The sequence below is a fragment of the Eleutherodactylus coqui genome, chromosome 3 (genome assembly GCF_035609145.1).
Source record: "Eleutherodactylus coqui strain aEleCoq1 chromosome 3, aEleCoq1.hap1, whole genome shotgun sequence".
Classification (NCBI taxonomy): domain Eukaryota; kingdom Metazoa; phylum Chordata; class Amphibia; order Anura; family Eleutherodactylidae; genus Eleutherodactylus; species Eleutherodactylus coqui.
Window position 1 is genome coordinate 88,372,804 of NC_089839.1, and position 25,091 is coordinate 88,397,894.

Consider the following 25,091-nt stretch of genomic DNA (forward strand, 5'->3'; position numbering starts at 1 on the left):
GGATAGCGGCGATCGCGAAAAAGTTTTTAAAAAAGTAAAAATCAGCTTAATTTCACCTCCCCTCATGGATCGGATCCATGAGGGGAGGTGAAAATAGTCACCCCCGGTCCTCAGCGGGGTCCCGGTCTTCCGGGACCTGAGTCCCCTTCTGCGCATGCGCGCCCGATGATTGACATCGGGCGCATGCACAGAGGGGCTCAGGACCCGGGAAATTTAAAATCCCTCTGCTCCTGGCTGCCATGTGTAGCCCGGAGCAGAGGGATGTCCCCGCAGACATGATCACTGTTATCCAATCGATAGCAGTGATCATTTAAAGTAAAAAAAGTGTAAAAAAGTAATTAAAAAAAAGTTTAAAAAGTTTAAAAAAAAAGTTTAAAAAGTTTTTTAAAAAATTTAGAAAGTAAAAAAAAAAGTTTAAAACGCTTACATTTCATCTCCCCTCACGGATCATATCTGTGAGGGAGGATGAAATTACGTACCTAAGGCCCCCGGATTTATCCACGGACCTTACCACAGCTTCTGCACACGCGGCCGTCGCCAAAGCGGCAGACGCATGCGCAAAAGCCGTGGATTGCCAGGATAACTTAAAATCTCCCTGCTGTTGGCTACAAAACTTAGCCGAGATCCTGGAGATTTTGCGGGGGCCGCGGTGAGCGGTTCCTGATCACATGTTCGCCATTATCCAATGGATAATGGCGATCACGTAAAAGTAAAAAAAAAAAAGTTAGTTTCATCTCCCCTCACCGATGCGATCGGTGAGAGGAGTTGAAACTTTTTACCGGAGGCCTCCGTATTTGCACCCCGGCGTGATCTTCCTCCGTGAACTTTCCTGTATTCTGCACATGCGACCGCCGGCAAAACACTGGACACATGGGCATGAGTCGGGGAGCCCAGGAAACTTAAAATCTCCTTGCTCCCAGCGACTAACGGTCGCCGAGAGCCTGGAGCAGTGACAGATGGCCTCGTTGAGCGGTCCCCGGTCACGTGATAAAAAGGTAGCGATCTACCTTAGGTCGGTCTCACATGACCGGATACGAATTACGGATTCCGCATGCGTTTGATTAGCCGTAATACGCAGATCAATCGCATTGGATTACACAATTCTGCTCACATTAGTGGGTTGGAATTTCTTCATCCACTCGCAGAAAAGAGAACACAGCAGGTTCTATTTTACTGCGGATATCCGCAGTATAGAGCCCATTGTGCTCCATGGTCGTGGATATACCCGCAGCCCATACGCAACTACATTGTATACGGGCTGCGGGTACCCGCATCATCGCTAAGCGAAGGTGCGGGAAATACAAACAAAAAAAAAGTACTGCGCATGACCGTCTGTGTGAGTAGGCAGTTATGCACAGTACATTACGCGTCCGTACGCAGAGTCACAGCCGGGCTCACAGCTGGGATCCGCTGCGGGCCTCCGCAAGCAGATTCCACCTATGGCTGTGTGAGCCCGGCATTATTCAGACCGCTACCTGTAATTCGGAATTTACAAGAAGCCCCGGAACGCTCGCCTTCATGCAATTCCAGGAGCAGCTTATTGAGCACCTTCTGTGTGAGACCGCTGCACTGCAGCAAGTTTACAAAGCCTCACAGAGGGCCACTTTTTACACCCCATCCCTGCCGCTGAGGTCACGAAATACCCCCAAGCGAGAGAGGAGGGGGGATACCCGGTTTTCTTGCCCCATGTACCCATCCCAACCAGCCTCCGTAATTACCCCTGTCTTCGGACTTAAAATGCGGTTTATATTATTACTTTTATCTAATATTTATGGAATGCCAAAAAATGGGGATGGCGGGGGCGTTATTTTTAGGAAGTCAATTTTTTTTCCCTATAAAAGTGGGCAATGGGGCCTGGAATTTATTCAGTTGTACCCTGATATCCAGCGGGCATTCCCTCCATTATGGGCCTAGCCATGTGTCCTGTAAGTAGTTTAGTGCCACATTGGGTATGTTTCTGAACACGGGACAAACAGGGGTATCCATTTTGGTGTGAAAGTCTTCATTCCTATGTGTGCTGTATAAAAAAACAGTTTTTAAATTGACAAAATTGCCAAAAAAATGAAAATCGTAATTTTTTCCTTCTGCTTTGCTTAGATTCAGTCAAATACTGTGGGGTCAAAATGCGCAGTACACCTCTAGATGAATTTGTTAAGGGGTCTAGTTTTCAAAATGGGGTCATTTGTGGGGGTTCTTTATCGTTTTGGCCGCTCAATGTCTCTACAAGTGGGCAATTGGGCCTGGAATTTATTCAGTTTTACCCTGAAATCCAACGGGTGCTCCTTCCATTATAGGCCTAGCCATGTTTCCTTTAAGTAGATTAGGGCCACAATGGGTATGTTTCTGAACACAGGACAAACAGATGTAAATATTTTGGGGTGAATGTCTTTATTCCTATGTACACTGTACAAAAAAAACAGTTTTTAAATTGACAAAATTGCCAAAAAAATGAAAATCGTTATTTTTTCCTTCTGCTTGGCTTAGATTCATTCAAAAACTGTGAAGTAGAAAAAGTCATCGTACCCCTAGATAAATTCTTTAAGGGGTCTACTTTTCAACATGGGGTCACTTGTGGGGGTTCTAAATCGTTTTGGTCACTCAAGGGCTCTACAAGTCGGCAATGGGGACTAAATCTCCTTCAAGCAAAATTTCTGTTCCGAAAGCCACCGGTTGCTCCTTTCATTTTGGGCCCCATTATGCATATGTTAAGGACCGTTACACATGACCGGTCACATTAACCTTTCAAGCCTTGGGTTCCAAATTAGTTCATACCTGGATGCATCAGAGAGGCCAAAAACTATGATGTATAGTAATTAGCTCTCACAGATATGTCGAGATGAGCCGCGGCAAGTATATACAGCCCACTCTGCTTAAGGCGCGTACACACTGAAAAGTTTATTGACTGACTATAGTTCTAATACAGAAAATGAATACGTCATTAGTCACGGGGGTTAATCTCATTGGGTTAGAAAAAACATTGGAATCATGCACTGTTTAGTGAGAATATATTTATGTTCTCAAGCTTCAGCGTTATCTCGTCCTCCCTGGTCCTCCCTTTGTTATTCAGCTCGCTGTAGTACAGTCAGTTCCCTTGTCCAAGTTTTTCTGAAAGTGTGGGAGGACTTTTTCCTGATAAGAACTGTTGTCCAGACTTGGTTCTCATGAAAAAGAACAGAGAGAGACACATCATTACGCATTGCACCGAATCTCCTGCTGTAAAGTTATTTCTGCTTGAATAATTGTTTCACTACACACAAGCTTATTTACATCTTATAATGCTCCATTTTGTATCTAGCGACCATTTTGAGACAGATTCTTCCATTTTATGAGCCTGTACTTTCTCAATTCCCCCTAGAAACTGTCTCAAAATAAACGGTACTTTATAACTTCTACTGGGCGGGGTAAGGTTTGCTTTCCCTATCTCTAGTTCTATGATCTATGCCCTACCTATCATTGTTGGTCAGCTGTCCAAGGGCTAATCCCTTCCCCGACAACTAATCCTAGCTAACTAAACGCGAAGACCTGATGGACACAGAAGGGATCTACAACATACATGCTATTCTATTCTAATGGCTGGGAGACTAGAGTGGTCACCCCTGTTTCTGCTGAGACAGATCCATAAGAGGACAAATCGCTCTGTTGTATTATAGGCATATAGCCATCGCCTGGGGTCTCTATATCTACGTATACGGGGGCGATAGGTACCATCTGATCTGTAAGCTTAGCACAAGAGCGTCTCATGCAGGGCACAATACAGACAGAAAGTAGCAGGAGTAGGATAAGAGTAACCAGAATCCCTATTCCTATCTACACCAAGAATTGTTTCCATTGTCCGGTCCATACAAACCACTCATCCCAGGGGTTAGTTACCCCAGAATTACGCTTCAGCTCTTCTGACAATGTGGCCAATTTCTTTATTGCGATAGTCACTTTACCTGTGGGGCCCTGTGTTATCTGGAATATTTGTACAGCAAGTTTTCACCAATCATTTTACAAACACCACCGTTCTCGGCTAGCATCATATCCAGAGCCACTCGGTTCCGGAAAGCCATGGTGGCCGTGGGGCCCAACTGATCAGCAGGCCCCTAAAGTGCATCTCTTGTATAGCTCACAAACCTTTGTTAGTTGTAATATATATACAAACATTCTTATTGATGGTTACTATTCCAAACAGGGACTCAAATCCGGCTTTAACTTGATCCCTGGCTTTAAACTCATCTGGCACCCCCCCTTGGCAATCTGATTGCATCTATATATATATACACATGTGGATCAAACCTGCCACCTGGTTTCAGATTGTGACGCTCGTCTGTAGGACCTGAGAGAGAAACAGAGACCACAGAATGCGTTATTGACAATTCCTTGGAGAGACCTATGACAACATTAACAAGAGAATAATTTCCCAAACTTGGCTACTGTGGCATGTATCCTCCTGGAAAAAAGAAAAACTAATGAAAGACACTCAATTCAAAATTTACCCGTTTCCTTCATTGCCCATGGATCTACTTTCCCACTACTCCGTGGACGGTAGGGTGTGTGAAAAGCCTGGAATATACCCAAAGCAGACATGATGTATTGCATTATTTCACCTGTGACATTTGTACCTTTGTTTGACTCAATCACTTCCGGTACCCCGTATCTGCGGATTACCTCATTCATGAGCTTCTGTGCGGTTACCTGCTTATTTACTTTGGTAACAGGGTAGGTCTCCAACCTGAAAAGAAATCAACAACAAGCACATATTCATGCTTCCCAACAAGTGGGGGCTGAATGTAGCCAATTTGCAATCTCTGAAATGGGTAGAGTGGTCTAGGCAAGTGTTATGTGGCAAATTTACTTCTGCCCTGTTGCTGACGGCAAAGATCATGCAAAATTGGACAAGTGATGATGCAGCAACTACAGGAAACCCAGGAGCCACCCGTCCTTGTTCAAGCGTCGACATCATTGCTGCTTTGAACGGGGTGCTGGATGAGGCAAGCATCGCCACCATGCTGAAGGAGGTGCTAGAAGGTCTGGAGTACCTGCATAAGAACGGCCAGATCTACAGGGATGTTAAGGCTGGAAACATCCCCCTGGGTGAAGACGGCTCCGTGCAGATCGCAGATTTCGGCGTCAGTGCGTTTCTAGCCACAGGAGGCAACATTATCAGGAATAAAGTCAGAAAGACCCTTGTGGGCACGTCATGCCGGACGGCACCGGAGGCGACGGAGCAGGCCAGAGGACACGACCTCAAGGCGGACTTCTGGACCCCCGGTAGGTGTGTCTTTCCGTGCATTCGCTGGGCCATCATGGGGCACAGGGACCGTGGTGGGCAAGTTCTGTTGACTGTTCGCCATTCACCGTCCCATTTCTGCTGCTCCCCTATTTAGTCCATTTGTCTTTTTCTTCATTGCTGGCTTGTAACTGTAAAGTCTTTAGCATATCAAAGTAATTCAAAGTCCAAGTTCATATCAAAGTAATCAAAGTCCAAGGTTTATATCAAAGTCCAAAATTATTGTTAAATTCTTCTTTTCTTCTTTTCTTCCACGGCTTAAGGGCCGCTGCCTTTGCTGTGTGATCTGTGATGGCGTTGCCACTTGTTTCTCTGCTGTAGGAATTGGTGTGAGCTTTCCACTTTGTCACCGCTGCACCATTCTTAATTGGCTGTCCTGCTGAGGTAACAAGCTGTCTGGCCTTCCATGTTAGGCCGTAGTCATGAGCTATGCCAAATGCATACCGGGAGTCAGTGTAAATGTTTGCCGTCTTACCTGTGGCCACTCCACACGCCTCCGTGAGTGCTTTTAATTCCGCTTCTTGTACTGCGACATGCGGAGACATTCTGCTTTTTAGGACATCTTGTTGTGTAACCACTGTATATCCAGTGTGGAGTCGTCAATCACCCTGGGTACCATCTATAAAAAACAACTCAAAATATGCATTATTAACAAAAACTTTCAGTTAACATAAAGAAGAGACAGTGTCTGCAATTGCATCTTCCTGGACATGTGCCAGGGGGTACTGACGGACCAAAGGGGCTAAGAGCTTGTTCCTCTGCGTACGTAAGAGTGAGGACGGGTAGAGGTGTCGCTTGGTCTGCTGCCATCCGACATAGGGTCGGGTGACTTTTCAGACCCGGGGTGTATACGAGCCTCACCAGACAGGTGAAGTTTGATACAACCTCCCAAGGGTCCCATCACGCAATTCTCAATATGCTTTCAGGACCTTCCAGCATAAGGAAGCGCGTGAGGTATCGTGACCCTTTAAACATTACCTCAAGCGGTTCAGTTTCCGCCAGCTGAATTGGCACTTCTGAACCCCTTGCACCGATTACCGCTAGACAATCAGGCTGGTATTCTATTTCGAATAGATTAGAACCTTATTGTAAAAAGGAAAAAGAAAAAAAAATTAAAAATTTAAAAATAGCTGACCTGCAACACCTAGATCACCTATATCTTCTCCCCCCCCCCTTTGAACTAGGGTACTTAACTGGGAGAGTAACCGAGTTCAAGGTAGTAGCTGGATTTGACGGGCCAGAAATAAGTGCTTGGGTTGCACTTGCGTGTATACACTCCGGATATCATGGGGAGGGGGTTAGTTCAATACCAACTCCGAAGATTTGTTAACCATTGCCTGTACTGCTGCCACCGCACAAACACACGAGGGAGCTGCTTCAGAGGTGAGAGAGAAAAGAATAATTGAAAGACAGTCATCGAGTGGTTGCATAAGTAGGGAAACCGAGTGCATTCATGGTCGGCAGTATGAAACAAGGCCCAGAAAGGTGCGGGGTTTGGCAACGCATATAGGTACAGGTATGGCCGGGACAGCAGCCTTTTGTTCCTATGTCAGATGTCCAGTTCCTTGGCCTAAACAGTGACCCAGGAGAGTTTGTCTTTAGAGGCTTTACAGACATTTTCTGCAAGAAAAATTAACAGTGAAATTGTGGCCTGTTGGCAGGCTTCCAGATTATCAGCACACAGCACCTTCATGCGGTAGGTGGCTGACTGACCCTTCAGCGTCTTTTCTGGACTGGAAAAAGAGGGGTGTTTGTTGGAGCAGTTAGTTTACAAAACTCTTCTGAACCGGCACCGTAAGATATCAGTGCCAATAATAAAGACATGAATATTCTACAAACATCTATCCACATTGAAAATTTTACAGTCTGCATATGCAGAAAGGGGGGAGAAAAACTTGTATCCCCAGTCAATATCTGCATCACACATCTTACATTTATCATAGTCTGAACACGGGTCATTAACTCTCATCCATCCATGCGGTCAAGTCTGTCTCTCTCATTCAAATGTTAGTAAGAGTTCACACAGGACGTAACGCGTATGATGCAACTGTCCTCATCTTGCAAACAAATGCATTCAATCACTACCACCTCTCCTGTCTGTAATACCAGAGAAGTATACCAGATTCCACAGCACTAATATTTCCCATAAAAGGAACACACATTTAGCAATTACGCACTCGTCCGACCAGTTACAGAACTGACATTTACACAAAGAACAGCAAAACTAATATTCACTGGATTCATTTTGGGTTCTATTCTAGTCAAGCAAACTTAATTAATTGTCCAGTGTTCTCCGCTCTAACTCTCAAGGCCTAAGACTAGATCGAAGAGAAAAACAAAGGGAAGGGGGGAGATTGGAGACCTGCTCCGGCCTAGCTGCGGCTTCTAATAGATCAAGCATTAACCCTCTATGTACTCCTATATATTTATATATCTATATATATTATCACATATTGACCCTCTCCTTCGTTCTGTAAGCTTTCCTACTGCCGTCTGCGATCCTAGCACCTATAGTGGCCTTTCTTCTCAGCAGTATCTGACTTATGAGGAATGGACAACACGTACAGCAATGACACAATGTTATGACATTAAAACATACAGGACAGACAGCACGGTGGTTAATTGCACATAATTGTCTGCAGACTCTGCATGAACTTGCTTCATGTCATAGGGGGACACAGACTAGAGGATTCCCTTTCTCCTCCATTTTTCCCCCTTGCAAAGTGGAAAAGATTTTTCCAGCAACAACTACATTCATGGGAAATTTTAAGCACAGACCTACTTGGGATGGGGGTGCTAAACACAGACTGCAGAACAGATAATCGGGAGAAGGCTGTTTGCAGGTGGGATGAGGGGACTTGAATGTTTCTATGCAAAATTCAGAAAAGGCACTCGTCATTGCAGTGCGCAGAATTGGTATGCCAGGTAAAAACATACATAGATGGGAGGTCAGAGGCCAGCTCATTTCTGCTGCGGAGCTAAGATGACGTCTGAGCGGCAGCTGAAGGTATTGTTACAACAGATGCTAAAATGGCCGCTGGGCTGTGGCTGGCACTGAAATGGCCACCGAAGGCGTGGCCTAACTGGGCGATGGTGACGGGAGGGTCCAGGAATACTACATACTAGACACGTATCAAGATATATCGACTGGTATTGGCCCCAATAACAACACGGCCATCTAGGGGCAGGACAAAAGGGAGAAAAACATCGTCCATGACACGGCCGGGGCGGTGCCCTCAGATGGTGAAGAAAGGCTGCCTTTCTTTGTCTTCAACTCAAAGCATATGAATAATCGCCATCTTGAATCTGCAACTTTCTTACTTCAACTGTACGTCACTTACTGAAACATCTTTCTCTGCAAACTTGAGCAAACGTCTATTAACTACAATTCCTTCATTATCAGCTGACACACTTTTCACATAACTTCTTAACTTTTTTTGCCTGCTCTACATGACACCAAGTGGACAGAATCAAACAGACCACTGTCAGGTACCTTAATTTAAACATGTTCCGAAACTAAACTCTGAGCCGTCTCTCAACCGGGATCTGCAGTCCCTGAGAAGTTCGTCTCTCAACCGGGATCTGCAGTCCCTGAGAAGTTCGTCTCTCAACCGGGAGTCCGAAGCCGTCTGCTCAATCACGTGATCGTACTTGTCACGTCCGATGCCGTCTGCTCAATCACTCCCTGAGAAGTATGCTCAATAAACTAAACCTCGAAGCCGTCTCTCAACCGGGATCTGCAGTCCCTGAGAAGTCCGTCTCTCAACCGGGATCTGCAGTCCCTGAGAAGTATGCACGATAATACAATTTATAACGTCCTAAAAGATTCTGTCCCCTGGTGTCATAGACCACCCAAGACCTGAGGTAAACTTCTTTACCGATGACAACTATGATGTCAAACATCAAACATCCGACTGACCTAGGAGTCTGTCAATCAACTGAGCCAAAACAGACCAACGGCAGGCATCATATGATAAATATGACACTTACCGGGCTGTGTGTGAGGTTGATCAGTCCTCTGGTTTGGCACAGCGGATATATGTTCTCCCAGTCCGATGTCGTCGTCCGATGAGTGACACAAGAGTCAATCAATCAGTAAATCCTGCCGACTACGCCAACTGTTAAGGACCGTTACACATGACCGGTCACATTAACCTTTCAAGCCTTGGGTTCCAAATTAGTTCATACCTGGATGCATCAGAGAGGCCAAAAACTATGATGTATAGTAATTAGCTCTCACAGATATGTCGAGATGAGCCGCGGCAAGTATATACAGCCCACTCTGCTTAAGGCGCGTACACACTGAAAAGTTTATTGACTGACTATAGTTCTAATACAGAAAATGAATACGTCATTAGTCACGGGGGTTAATCTCATTGGGTTAGAAAAAACATTGGAATCATGCACTGTTTAGTGAGAATATATTTATGTTCTCAAGCTTCAGCGTTATCTCGTCCTCCCTGGTCCTCCCTTTGTTATTCAGCTCGCTGTAGTACAGTCAGTTCCCTTGTCCAAGTTTTTCTGAAAGTGTGGGAGGACTTTTTCCTGATAAGAACTGTTGTCCAGACTTGGTTCTCATGAAAAAGAACAGAGAGAGACACATCATTACGCATTGCACCGAATCTCCTGCTGTAAAGTTATTTCTGCTTGAATAATTGTTTCACTACACACAAGCTTATTTACATCTTATAATGCTCCATTTTGTATCTAGCGACCATTTTGAGACAGATTCTTCCATTTTATGAGCCTGTACTTTCTCACATACAGACTTAATACTAGGGCCACAATGGGTATATTTCTGAACATGGGACAAACGGGGGTACCCATTTTGGGGTGAACATCTTCATTTCTATGTACATTGTACAAAAAAACAGTTTTTAAATTGACACAATTGCCCAAAAAATTAAAATCATAATTTTTTCCTTCTGCTTGGCTTAGATTCATTCAAAAACTGGGATGTCAGAAAACTCATCGTACCCCTAGATAAATTCGTTAAGGGGTCTACTTTTCAAAATGGGGTCACTTGTGGGGGTTCTCCATCATTTTGGTCACTCAATGGCTCTACAAGTGTGCAATAGGGCCTAAATCTCCTTCAAGCAAAATTTCTGTTCCCAAAGCCACCGGTTGCTCCTTTCATTTTGGGCCCCATTGTGCATACAGACGTAATACTAGGGCCACAATGGGTATGTTTCTGAGCACGGGACAAACAGGGGTATCCAATTTGGGGTCAAGTCTTCATTCATATATGTGCTGTACAAAAAACTGCTTTTAAAATGACAGAACTACCAAAAAAATGAAAATCATAATTTTTTTCCTTCGTTTTGGCTTAGATTCATTCAAAAACTGTGAAGTCAAAAAAGTAATCGTACCCGTAGATAAATTCGTTAAGGGGTCTACTTTTCAAAATGGGGTCATTTGTGAGGGTTCTCCATCGTTTTGGTCACTCAATGGCTCTACAAGTGGGCAATGGGGACTAAATCTCCTTCAAGTAAAATTTCTATTCCGAAAGCCACCGGTTGCTCCTTTCATTTTGGGCCCCATTGTGCATACAGACGTAATACTAGGGCCACAATGGGTATGTTTCTGAGCACGGGACAAACAGGGGTATCCATTCAGGGGTGCAAATCCTCATTTTCATGTGTAGTATAGAAAAAAGTCCTGTCTTTAAAATGACATATTTGCAAAAATATGAAATTTTAGTTTTTCTCTTCTAAATTGCATTGACTCCTGAAAAAAAACTGTGGTGTTAAAATACTCATGACACCCCTCAGTGAATACGTTAAGGGGTGTAGTTTTTAAAATGGGGTCACTTGTGGGGGTATCTATCATTTTGACTCCCATGAGCCTTTGGAATCTTGGCTTGATGTAGGAAAACAAAGTGTTCCTCAAAATGCTGAAAAGTAATGTTAAAATTGTACGTCTCCTAAATGGTTAAAAAAAAACGAAAGTTTTTCCAATGTGCGCCCAAAATAAAGTAAACGGATGGAAATATTTATCTTAGCAAAAATTTCTATATTATGTTTGCACATATTTGAGATATTGCAGTTGGAAATGTGAAAAAATGATGATTTTTTCAAAATGTTCCAAATTTTGGCGCTTTTAATAAATAAACACAAATTCTATCGGTCTTTTTTTTCCGCCTAAATGAAGTACAACATGTGACGAAAAAACAATGTCAGAATCGCTTGGATATGCAAAACCTTTCTGGTGTTTATCCAATGTTAAAGTGACACATGTCAGATTTGCAAAATTTGGCCTGGTCATTAAGGCGCAAACAGGCTTGGTTACTAAGGGGTTAAGCGCAAAGTGATCGCTCAAACTTTGAGTGATCACTGTGCGCTCCGAGTGGGGGATGCAGAAGACAAGCGGGGGCGCTTGTCTTCTGCATCCAGCTGTTCTCTGCTCGGAGCGCCCGACTGTTATGCAGCTGAATGCTCCGGGCCGCTAGTCTTCTGCATCCAGTTGTTCTCTGCTCGGACCGCCCGGCTGTTATACAGTCGAGCGCTCTGAGCGGAGGATGCAGAACACAGCGTGTCAGTGTGTGAGAGCGGCCTGCTACAAACTAATTCTCAGATAGTGCTGGAAATGCGACATGTTTGGAAAGATTACGCCAAGGAGCTAGATCATATATGGAAATTCGTTTTGTAGCTGTATGCAGCATGATTTAGGTATGAGTACGGGGGAGGGGCTTGGTATGAACTTTTACACCTAGGCCCCTGAGCCTTTAGTTATGCCCCTTGTAATGATGGGAGCATGGTACTTAAAGGGGTTGTCCCGCGAAACAAAGTGGGGGTATACACTTCTGTATGGCCATATTAATGCACTTTGTAATGTACATTGTGCATTAATTATGAGCCATACAGAAGTTATTCACTTACCTGTTCCGTTGCTAGCGTCCTCGTCTCCATGGTGCCGTCTAATTTTCAGCGTCTAATCGCCGGATTAGACGCGCTTGCGCAGTCCGGTCTTCTTCTTTTCTGAATGGGGCCGCTCGTGCCGGAGAGCGGCTCCTCGTAGCTCCGCCCCGTCACGTGCCGATTCCAGTCAATCAGGAGGCTGGAATCGGCAATGGACCGCACAGAAGACCTGCGGTCCACCGAGGGTGAAGATCCCGGCGGCCATCTTCACCAAGTAAGTAAGAAGTCACCGGAGCGCGGGGATTCAGGTAAGCACTATCCGTTTTTCTTTTTTAACCCCTGCATCGGGTTTGTCTCGCGCCGAACGTGGGGGGCTATTGAAAAAAAAAAAAAAACGTTTCGGCGCGGGACAACCCCTTTTAATGCAACAGGATGTAATCTTATTTTGCCGGCTCAGAAGAGAGCCCACATCATCTCGTAGTGGAAGATGGCTGTGACCGATAGCTGGCCTTTCGCTGCAACAGTGGGAATCGATGATCAATGAATTATCATAGTGTTCACAGCTTTTCTGGTTCAAGTCCCCTACAATGACATAAAAATGGAAAAGTAAAAGTAGTGTAAAAAAAAACCCACTACTGCGGGGAATAAAGAATTCCCTACCACAGCTGTCACAGATGACAGCTGTGGTAGGGGATCCAGCTGCTGGCATCCTGTAATTGTTTTTCAGGGAAGGGCTTTAAATATAAGACCTTCCCTGAAAAATATGAAAAAATTGTGATAAAATTGTGATAATAACAAAAAAAAAATGTTCACCTTTCTTCAGCTGCCAGGACTCAACCGCGTCCAGCCGGCTCTTCTCCTGCATTGCTCTGAGGAGTATTCAGCAGGCGGGGGTGCCTCTGATTGGTCACAAGGCTCAGCCAATCAGAGGCAGCTCTCAGCTATTAAATGACAGCTAAGAGCTGCCTCTGATTGGTCCCTGCGCTGACCCCATTAAAAAATACACCTCTTAATGTATTCACGGAGGGGTGTCAAAAAGTATTTTAATCCCACAGTTTCTTTTCAGGAGTTTATGCAATTTATAGGAGAATAAATAAAATTTCATGTTTTTGCAAATTTGTCATTTTAAAGACAGTTTTCTCTTCTACAGTGCACATGAAAATGAGGATTTGCGCTTCAAAATGGATTCCACTTTGTTTAGAAACATACACATTGTGGCCCTGATGTTATGTCTGTATGCACAACGGGGCCCAAACCGAAAGGAGCAGCCAGTGGCTTTCAGAACAGACATTTTGCTTGAAGGTGTTTTAGGCCCCATTGCACACTTGTGGAGCTCTTGAGCGGCCAAAACGACAAAGAACCCCCACAAATGACCCCATTTTGAAAACTAGACCCCTTAACGCATTCATCTAGGGGTGTACTGCGTATTTTTACGACACAGTTTGTGAATGAATCTAAGCTTAGCAGAAGGAAAAAATTACAATTTTCATTATTTTGGCATTTGTGTCATTTTAAAAACAAGATTTTTTTACAGCATACATATGGGTGAAGACTTTCACTCCAAAATGAATCTTTCTGTTTTTCTCTTGCTCAGAAACATACCCATTGTGGCCCTAATTTTATGTCCATAACCACAATGGGGCCCAAAACGAAAGGAGCATTAAACCTCAAGTGTTTTTTAAGTTCTACGCGATCGCCATTATCCATTGGATATCAGCGATCACATGACCAGGGTTTGCTCACTGCAGCCCTCGGTCACTGCTTCAGGCTCTCGGCTACCTTTAGTAGCCAGGAGCAAGTATATTTTAAATTTCCCGGGACCTCCCCAGCTTCTGCGTGTGCGTTCACCATTTTGGTGACGGGCGCATTTGCCGAAGCTAGGGAAAGGTCCGTGGATAAGGATCCCATTGGGGGACATCGCTGGAGGCCTTAGGTAAGTAATTTCACCTCACGGATCAAAATGGTGACAGAAGGTGAAACTTTTTAACTTTTTTGGATAACGGCGATCACTTGACCAAAAACTGCATACCACGGCCCCCCTTGAAATCTCCAGGCTCTCGGCTACATTTGGTAGGCAGGAGCGGGGAGATTTTAAATTACCCTGGCAATCCACGGCTTTTGCGCATGCATCCGCCATTTTTTTTCTCTACACTATTTTTTACTTTTACAATTAATTCCATTATCCAGGTCCAGAAGAATCACATCATTGGATAGCAATGATCGAAAGGAAGCATCAGAGGTAATTGCTAAACCACTCGTCATAATCTTTGAAAATTCCTGGAGAAGTCCCAGAAGATTGGAAAAGGACAAATGTTGTCCCTATCTTCAAAAAAAGAGAAGAAGGTGGACACAGGAAACTACAGGCCTGTGAGCCTGACGTCTATACTGGGAAAGATCTTTGAACAATTTTTTGAACAGCATGTATGCAACTACTTGGATCAGAATTGAGTAAATAACCAGAGCCAGTATGGGTCTATGCCAGACTAATCTAATTTCCCTCTATGACAGAGTCACCAACTGGGTTGATCAGGGAAATCCGGTAGATATAGTATATCTTGACTTTAGTAAAGCATTTGACAAAGTGTCTCATACCATACTTGTTCAAAAAATGACCAAATATGGGGTTGACAAGACAACTGTTGAGATGGATTCACAACTGGCTGAGTGGTCATAAATGGTACCACAAGGCTCTGTCCTGGTCCCAGCATTATTCAACATTTTAATAAATGATCTGGAGGAGGGAATTGAGGGGAAACTGATCAAGTTTGCTGACGATACAAAGCTAGGAGGGATAGCTAACACTAGAGAAGAGAGAGAAAGGATTCAAAAAGTTCTAGACAAGCTTGAACAGTGGGCGGCAACTAACAGAATGGTATTTAACAAGGAGAAATGCAAAGTCCTACATCTGGGCAGGAAAAATTAATACAGCACAAACAGAATAGGAGAAATTGAGCTAAGCAGCATCACATGTTAAAAAGCCTTACCGTATTTTCCGGCGTATAAGACGACCCCCAACTTTTCCAGTTAAAATATAGAGTTTGGGATGTACAGTGGTGCCTTGACATATGAGTTTAATCTGTTCCGAGACGGAGCTCGTAAGGCAAAAAACTTGTATGCCAAAGCACTTTTCCCCATTGAAATGCATTGAAACGCTATTAATGCATTCCAATGCATTTCAATGGGAAAACTAACTACCTGTCGTCTTATACGCTGGACTAACTACCTGTAGAAAAAAACAATCAATACTCACCTCCCGTGGCGTTCTGCGATGATCTGTGGCACTGCTGTAGGCTGTCTCTCCCTCCTCCATGCCGACAGAGCATCGCTTTCTGGATAAAGGGCTCGAATTCCCCGCCTCCAGAAAGCTAATGCTCTTATTGGCTAACTCAGTGAAGCATCAGCCAATGAAAGTCGGCGCTGCGTTAACCAACCACGGCCATTTAATGATGTCAACAAGGTCCGTTCGGCACTGTTCAGTTCTGTCCTAAGACGGAGCTGTTCGGCCAGGGGATTCCCCTTTCCTGCTCCCTAAACGGAACAAGAAAAGAGAATCCCTGCCATAGATGTGAAAGCAGCCTAACCTCGCTGGTGACCTTTAAGATAAGTCAGAAACTCTTAAAATATTTACCTCACCAAAAAATATTGACATACTTAAGAGGTCGTCACCATTCTCTTAGCCTGATTTTTCAATTAAAGGGGTTTTTCAGGCTGCATCGTCTGTCAGTGCCAGGCTACACTGGGGTTGCTGCTCAGACCCCTGTATAGTGTCTGGTGCTCGTAATTGCAGGTGCAACTCTCATTGAAATCAATGGAAGCTGCACTTGCATTTGCAGACTGAGGTACCATTGACTTCAAGGAGATCTGCACCTGCAATTATGAGTACCAGCCACTACACGGATCGGAGCAGCGGCTTCCGCTCTGATGTCAGTGTAGCCTGGCACTGACAGCCGGCACTGCCTGGAAAACCTGGAATACATCTAGGTATTCAGGTAACTGCTGATCCCTCAGTTCTACGCTAAAAATTATATACCCCTTCCATATTACCCTACAACAATTACAGAAGGTGCTCTTGCTGTTCACCACATGGATTGGTAGAAAAAATATTTTGAAAACTTATACCCTTTCAAAGATTCTGTATGTGATGCAGATGGTCCAAGTCTACCTTCCTCACTCCTTTTTAAAAACATCTATGAATCTATTCTATAATCCTAGATTAGCATATTTGCAATTGATCCAAAAGAAGCAAAATGGAGGATTTGCCTTTGATAAGCAAATCTTTTACAAAGCTATCCATCTTTCCCGCTGGCTTTCTTTGGCATCACCGTCTGCTTGACATTTAGACATTGAAATTCCTTCTGAGATGAGACAACCTTTTTTTTCTCTGGTCACCAATGATCTATAGAGCTTCAGGTCACTAGTGAAATAACAAGATGTACTCTGCATGTATGGTAGTTTGTTCAGCCCGGCCAGGTCACTTGGTCATCACCTTCCCCTCTAATGCCACTTATCCTAGCTCCTTCCTTTCTCTGTGAGTGCCAAATAGAAGCTCCATTGCCTTGGTTCTCACTGAGAGGCTTCACAGTTCGATCTTTGATCATAAGCAACCAGTTAATATAAAAAAAATGAATATCAGCAGAGAAAATAGGAAAATTTACCTTCCTCCATAAGTTGACCTTTAGATGACAATTTAAGTAGGAATCTTATAGCGACCCTCTGGACCTGCAGAAACAAACATGGCCACAGCAGTTTCTCTGTCTGATGCACACTGTGTACTATTATGCATCATTATTCTAAGACACTACATCTGCCTTGATTAGCATGTAGTGTATTAGACTACGGATATATACTAAGCACAGTGTGCATTAGGTAATCAAAAAGAGCGGTTCGGCTATCATTGTTACTCCAAGTACGGAGGGTCACTTTAATTCTTCTTTGAGAGATGCCAATTGGCTTGAGAGCTTCCTTCTTCCCAAACTACCACCAAAATTACTTTCTAGTATCTATGGGCTATTTCAATTCTATCAATTCAGTCGTGTCCAACTTTTGGATGCTCTTTAGGCCCGTCCTCTCCATGCTTCTCTATTCTCTATGGCTGCTTTCAGTTGCCTGATGTCCATTCCCATGTCCTTCTTGATGGTGTCCAGCCAACATGTCTTTTGTCTTTCTTGTTTCCTTTGACCACTGACTATTCCAAGTAGCATCTCTTTTTCCAGCTAATTCTCCCTCATCACGTGTTCAAAGTACGTCAGTCTCTGTCTTGCCTTCTAGGGAAACCTCTAGGTTGATTCGGTCCAGGACAGCTTTGTTGGTGACCCTAGATGTCCAGGGGATTTGTAGAAGTTTTCTCCAACACCCTAGCTCAAAAGCATACATTTTTCTTCTTTCTGCTATCCTCAATGTTGACATATCACAGCTATATGTTGCAATTGGGAAGATGATAGCTGTGATTAACCTTCGTTTTATGATTACAGAGACATGCTTGACTCTATTTCACCTTGTACTCCTACTTACATTTGAGCCTGGGAAAATGAATTTGACTAGAAGTTTTCAATAATTGAAGTAAGGTTTATCCTTAACCCCTTCCCGCTGCAGGGCGTAAGTTTACGTCCTGGGAGCCTGGTATTTCCCGCAACAGGACGTAAACTTACGTCCTGGAGATAGCGCGGGATCACATATGATCCCGCGCTATCCCACAGCGGGAGCCGGCTGTCAGTCACAGCCGGCGTCCCGCTGCAACAGCGGCGGGGGGCATCGGAGATGCGCCCCCCGCTGTTAACCCCTTCCCTGCCACGATCTAAGTAGATCGCGGCAGGGAAAGAGTTCACAGAGGGAGCGGACTCCCTCTAGGTCTCCAGACACTGGCGTCCTGTATTGCCTATGCCTGAGATTGCTGTATAAGCAATAAGGCATGGCAGAGCAGTAGCTCTGCCATGCCTTATCACAGCGATCATCAGGGCAGTGGTTAAAGTCCCTCAGAGGGACACAAACAGTGTAAAAAAAACTAAGATTAAAAAAATGAATTAAAAAAATGTAAAAAAAAGAGTAAAAAAAACATTTTTTATGCTTTTTCTCAGATTAGCATAAAAAAAGGTAAAAAAAAAATAAAACCCCACATATTTGGTATTGTCGTGTCCGTAACGATGTATACAATAAGTTGCACATGCTTTTGACTATGCACGGAAAAACACGCTAAAAAACATTTTTAGCATTTTGCCTCACTAAAAACGCAATAAAAGTGATCAAAAAAGCCATATGTACCCCAAAATGGTACCAGTAAAAACTACAGCTCGTCTTGCAAAAAATAAGCCCTCATAGAGCTCCGTACATCGAATAATAAAAAAGTTACAGGACTTTGAATGCAGCAATTTAGAATAGAAAAAAGATTTCCAAAAAAAAGGGTTTTTATTGCAGAAAAGTGGGAAAACCTAAAAAAAATATAAGAATTTTGGTGTCGTTGTAACCGTACCGGTCCGCAGAAAAAATGGAATGTCTCATTTATGCTGCATGATTAACGCTGTAAAAAAGAAATAAAAAAAATCTATGGCAGAATTGATGCGTTTTCTCTCCCTGCTATCATAAAAAAATAATAAAAGTTTTACAATACAGTCTATGTACCCAAAAGTGGCACCGATAAAAACTACAGTTCGCCACGCAAAAAACAAGCCCTCATACGGCCGCGTCGACGGAAAAATAAAAAAGTTGGTCTGCAGAGGCCTGAAGCAGGAGGAATGGCATGTCAGCACATCTAAGTATAGGTTTATCTTTTTTTTTTACTATACCTAAAGGGCACTGCAACTGAGTGGAGGGGCTGGGGCCTATGGGGGCATTATTACTGAGTGTGAGCCAATATGAAGCATTATTACTGAGTAGGGGCCTATGAGGGGCATTATAACTGAGTGGAGCCTATATGGGGTATTATTACTAAATAGGGGCCTGTGAGGGGCATTATTACTGAATGGGGGCCTGTATGGGGCATTATTAATGAATGTGGTGCCTACATAGGGCATTATTACTAAGTGAGGGCCTGTATAGAGCATTATTAATGAGTGGGTGCCTACAGGAGTGTTATTGCTGCATAGAGCCTTTATGGAGGTTTCATAGTAAATTTGCTGCGGTGAGCTATGCACTTTGCAAAGGCTTCTCCCCTCTTACCACTGTTGTTGCTACAGCAGATAATTTGCTGACCTCTGCCTACTTCTATTCGTCCCCATTTGCTGCTGGTTTGGGCTCACCTACAACATGAGCCAATTTTTTCCCAGTTGGGACAATTTTTTTCCAGGCTACTTTGATTTCCCAGTCCACCCCTGCTTTATAGTATCTTACCTGCAAAGCCTTTTTGTTACTTTCGTTTATAATATTGAAAGTATGGATATTCTACAGTTTGCGCTCTTTACCGATGGTTATTTGTGCCCCTGGGCATTCTGTCTTCTAATACGGTATGTTTTGTCATATGTTGTCATGGGTATATCAGTGCTTTGCTCTCATAATGCTCATTTGTTCTGTACCGCAAGTCATTTTACTTTGTACTCTACTGTTAAGGGTGGTTTCACATCTGCGGTAGGGATTCTGCTTTGCTGCTCTGTTCCTGTGGGTCCATTGGCTTAGATCTTTGTATTCTGACCATATTGCTACTGCTAAGCTAGTTGGAGGAGGTTCACTAAAGGAAGGGGGGGGGGGGGGCATAATAGGGCTCAAATCTATGAAATTGACCAGGGGTTCTATCCAATGAAGGCTGAGACCCACGGCCACTTTTATACGGCATGTAGCATTGGTACTTGGGGATGAAGGTGCAGGTAGATAGTCGCCTGCAGCTTGGGCCCACCTTTTCCTATTGGCCCTCCATGCGCCCGACACATCAAAGCACTTGTCTGTTTCATGTGGGGGAAGTGCGGCCTCAAATAAAGGGGCAATTACTGCCTGCAAAATATGCACCTTGTGGCCATTAAAAAAAGTGATGCACCAAACTGCGGCAGTAGAGGTTAGCCCAGTCTTCCTTTTTCCAGGATTGAAAGTAGGTCTGGACATTTAGGTCCACTGTCAATCCAGGAGGAGTTAGAGTTGCAGCTTGACCTCGCTGCCTTGCTGCTTCAGGGTTGGCATTGCAGCTGACGTCGCGGGCTGAGCCAGATCCTCGGGGTTTCCTGGCTCTCCAAAGTTAAAGCTCTCAGAAAGCAGAGGCCAGTTGGGTCAGTCCCCTCATCTTTCACTATGTCATCCTGTGGGAAGTTATCCGAAGACCTAACAGAAGAAAATACAGACCGTAATCAAATGGGTTTTTGGAGTGTTTTTTGTGCAGTGTCCGAGGAGCAGGCCCACAGCTGAGGAGATAGCGGGGTAGATTGAGATCTTGTCACGGGACTATACCATGTCCTCCCCTAGGGGTAACACGGGACTCGTCCAAGTTACCGCTAGGGAATTTCATGGGGTAACCCAATACGTGGTTTACCTTGAAGTCCTGTCACTTGTGACATCACCGTTCCTTACTCTGCGGTGAATTCCAGAAGGGTGAAATAAGTAGTCCACACATACAGGGAAACGTTTCAAAGCAAAGCCTGGAATGGTCGTCAGTTCTCATTTACTTGAAGAAACTATTTACAGTCGAACGGTAGTATACACACCTTGGTACTGGTGCATCTTGTCTCCACCGGAAGCGAGGGGTTTGGCTGCAGGTAATGCCCCGGCCAGGCCCCTCGTTGCCGAATGGCTGCATTGCAGTGCAATAGGGAACTGACTGACAGGGGAGCTGGGAGCACATTGCAGGCTGCTAGAACTACCAGCCATGAGAGGCCATCAGGGACTGTCATGCTGAGGCAGTGATCCATAAAAGCATCTATCCATTAGATGCTGCACGGGGAGCACGCTGACACTGCAACCAGATACACAGCGCGGCGGCCACCGGGGACAGTGAGCAGTTCGCTGTCAGCGCTGACATCACAGGATGCCGTGAGTGGACATGGCAGGGTGCAGGGCATTGTGCCAGTGGACCAGGGAGTGCTGATCGCAGGCTGCTGGGTAGGAAGAAATGCTGGGAGCACTGCTTCAGGGACAGTTACTGAGGGGCCGCAATCAAAGCTGCTGCACACGGCTCACAGCAGCAGATGTGTGGCCTAGTGGGGACACTGAGACCAGTGGCATAAAAGGAAGACTCCCACTGCCTTAAACACAGTAAGTATCGGTCTGCTTTTCATGGAGCAAACCTGCAAGATGTAAAGCACAACTAATCTATGCAATGAAGGTCCACGATATCCCAGCCTACTGTCACTCGCTTCACACAATGTTCATTATTTTTCAATAGCAAAAGGCAAGCCATAGCAATGAGACATTTTGCTAGTGAGACAATATAAGCATTGGGCAAATGTCGCCTTTTTCTAAGGCAAACTATGGCACACAGTGATTTAGCAATGAAGCAGACTTTAAAAATGACCCAGAAAGAAATATTTTAAAACACTTTCTACCACCTTTCAGAGAAAATGCAGTAGGTTACTATACCGATACAGCTTTTTAGTAAACCCCCTAGCACCACTCATGGGTTGAGAGCCAACTTCACAGCGGTTCTGGTCCCGGGCGGTACGCCAGCTGATCTTGACACCTGTCATTATATGGCAGAAAAAAAAACTAGATTGCTCAGTAAGCAATGCTATTAAAAATTGCTTTTCAGTTATTACACGCATGTCCTTGCATACTGCATGCACATATGCACATCCCCATTGACTTCTATGGGGGACCTTTTCTGTGCAAATGCGCAGGAGAATAGAGCATGTCCTATTTTTTTGCATGCACAAGAAACCCGTGTAAAAAATTGAGAAATTTGTATGAAGGCATCAATGGGCTCTATTTTCTGCGTATTGCATGTACAAATTTTGCGTGTGCAAATACGCCCGTGTAAAGGAACCCTAATAAAGATGAGCGAGCATACTCGCTAAGGGCAATTACTCGAGCGAGTATTGTCCTTAGCGAGTATCTGCCCGCTCGGAAGAAAAGATTTGGGTGCCGGCGCAGGTGAGCGGTGACTTGCAGGAGTGAGCAGGGGGGAGCGGGGGGAAGGGAGAGAGAGATCTCCCCTCCGTTCCTTCCCGCTCTCCCCCGCTCTCCCCCGCCGGCACCCGAATCTTTTCTTCCGAGCGGGCAGCTACTCACTAAGGACAATACTCGCTCAAGTAATTGCCCTTAGTGAGTATGCTCGCTCATCTCTAAACCCTAAGCTTCTTCATAAAAAAAAAAGAAAACAGTGTGACCCTTCAGTTGTAAGTGTTACACGTCTTGGATTTTCAGTAGAAGTTTGCACAAAACTTTTTTCAAAATTACAATTAATCATTCAGTTAAAAGGGAACTTTGTTCATTTGGAATTAGTGTGAACTGGTAAAGGATATCTATGTTCTTCACATGTCCTTGTACCGCCCCAGGCCAGATAATAACACAGTTGTTTGTGGAAACTGCAGAAAGCATTGGAAGAGTCCTGAAAAATGTAGCAAATCATATAGAAGGTGATGATTGTGGATGATGCCCGAGGCGTGTATTCTCACCTGGAGATCTGCAGTCATACAATACTGGTATGTCTGAATGGGCCTCTTTATGAATAGGGTGGGGAGGCAGCGAGGAGGGGGAAGACTACATTCAGATAATCACCGTATCCAGTAGGTGGTGTGAATATGCTTCTGAAACGTCACTTTTTCTTGAGAAAAAAAAATTGAGAGAAGATGCTTATTGTCGAAGCAGGAAGTAAGGAGCTTAGTTGAGAGTGTAACCCTACTTGTCGTGTGATACAGACAGGAATCCTGGGACAATACGGACACATGGCTTCTGAGGAGCCTCTCTCTGAAGGTAAAGCTTTATCTCCTTGTGTAGGATGTTATTACTGCTTTTATGGCTTTTATCAAAGCTGATCTGTTTCTTTAAGACTGCTTCATTTTCTTTATTGCCTGCAGATCATTTCTATATTTTAAAGCCATGGAGATAGTTGAAAAGGTTTTGGACGAGAACATTGTTATTGTTTTCCGTTGAAAATACCGCTTTGGGGTGTTTGGGTGATCTAGGCAGCTGCGCAGTCCTATATCTTTTGCAATTTTTAGCATTTCTTTGTACATATCTGTGACTTGTTGGTTGGTAGTTGTTATTTTTAATGCATCGAGTTCCACTTGGCAACATATTGCAACAATTCCCTTTAATTCTTTAATTATTGGAATTGTTTTTACTAGAGCGGGGGTGGGGGGGAGTGAAATGATAATTGATACATAAAGGTGAGTTAATTTAAATGCTGCTTGTTTGGCATTTTATTAACAATGATTGTAGTGATGGAAATAACGTTTAGATGTTGTTTTAAGTACTGATCATTCATCAGTGGTTCAAAGCATTGCTATGGGTAAATGTAACTATAGACTGTAGTCAAATTAGCATAATCAAGAGAGTCTACTGCCTTGTTTGATTTAGCTAGGAATACACTGCAACTTTCGCAGTGTCGCGCGGCGGCATAAATCGCAGTGTAGCACTGCAATCTCCTAGGATAATAGAAGTCAATGCGCGTCACATTGCAGCTGGCAAGTTGCTGCAACCACAACCTGAAGATCGCAAGAAAACCTGCAAGGCTGAAGTCCACCGAACTTGTCGTACGGCCCTAAAGAGGACCCGTCAACCCTCCTGACACATCTATTGTTGTAAAAACTTGTATTCCCCATGAAATAGCAATTCTGTTGCATCTTTTCTTAACATCTGCAGGAGGATTTATAGGAAATATAGTGTTCTAAGAAAAGATGCTACTAAATTGCTATCTTTAGGAATAGAACATATTACTAGTTGACAGGTGGACAGACAGCTCCTTTTCACCAGTGTGAAGATACATGGGTTCCTTTAACCTGGCCACATTAGATGGTTGACAAGTATCTGTTCCGACTACCCGATAGACGTGTGTGCTCAGACAGGTTCAGGCTAGCGTACACGCAAATGTGCATGCTTCAGCACAACGCATTTGTGCAATGAGTAAGGTTGATTTGCGCATGTCTGCACATTGTACTGTCCTTTTTTGCACACGCAGAGCGTGTTTATATGCACGCAACACCCTCCACCTTGATTGGAGGTGGAGGGTGTTGCCTGCATATTAAATGGCTATTTAGCATAATGAGGTCCAGATCTGTTCCTTATTTCACAGAATTGCGCAACATATTGCACATTCCTATTTGCATTCCTATTAGGTACCTTTGGTGTGCAAACACACAGAAAGTAAAGCAGGTTCCTTTTTTTGCATATGTGAAATGCACGTGCGAAATTGGGGAATGGGTACAAACACATTGACATCAATAGGTTCTTTTCTCTGTGTACTGTGCGCGCAAAATTTTATGTTTGCTAATATGCGCATGTGAAGTTGCTCTAGCGAGATGGATATAAACTGTTCCTGGCGTCTTTTCCCCACCTTGACATCTGTCTTCAGCTTTTGATTGCGTAATGCGCAGTACAAATCTCCTATACAACTCCCATATTGCGCTCACATGAGCCACGCTAAAAAGAAAAAAAAAAAATCGCAGCATGTTCTATTTTGGCATGTATTAAACATGTATAAAAGTCAAGAAAGTGTACGTCTCTTGTGCGGCCTGCAGCTAATTACAGACGTGTGAGCCTGGTCTTATGGTAGCTTAAGACAAGCGGAAGCGCAAAAACGCTCGCGAAAGCCCAACCTTCACAGCGTAAAAAGTTGCGCTATCATGCGCGTTTTAGCATATTTTACTGTACTTTCATGCTGCTGGGACACTTTGGTGCATACCTGTGTCATGATTAAAAAGGGTGTGCAGCCTAATTAGTCCCGGTGTTATCGATTTCTCCGCAAAATTGTGAAGTTCATTTGCAACGCAGCTTTCAGCTACTCAGTTTTTAAAGGTGAAACATGTAAAAAAAAGTGTTTAACCTGCAAAAACGGATAGCTAAAAACCTCACCACAAAATTATGCCAATTCACTGTAAAACTGCTAGATAACT

At 44.0% G+C, this 25,091-nt stretch overlaps 1 protein-coding gene across 2 annotated transcripts in view; it reads left to right on the forward strand.

The window, feature by feature from the left end:
• The first annotated feature begins 22,740 nt into the window (after positions 1–22,740).
• EDARADD (EDAR associated via death domain) overlaps positions 22,741–25,091 on the forward strand; it is a 114,506-nt gene continuing 112,155 nt past the window's right edge. The window contains exon 1 of one of the 2 annotated variants that reach the window (XM_066595846.1): positions 22,741–22,950. In XM_066595846.1, coding sequence (XP_066451943.1) covers positions 22,923–22,950 — 28 coding nt within the window. In that variant the 5' untranslated portion in view covers positions 22,741–22,922. The remainder of the gene's footprint in view (positions 22,951–25,091) is intronic. The other variant, XM_066595845.1, reaches the window with a different exon arrangement.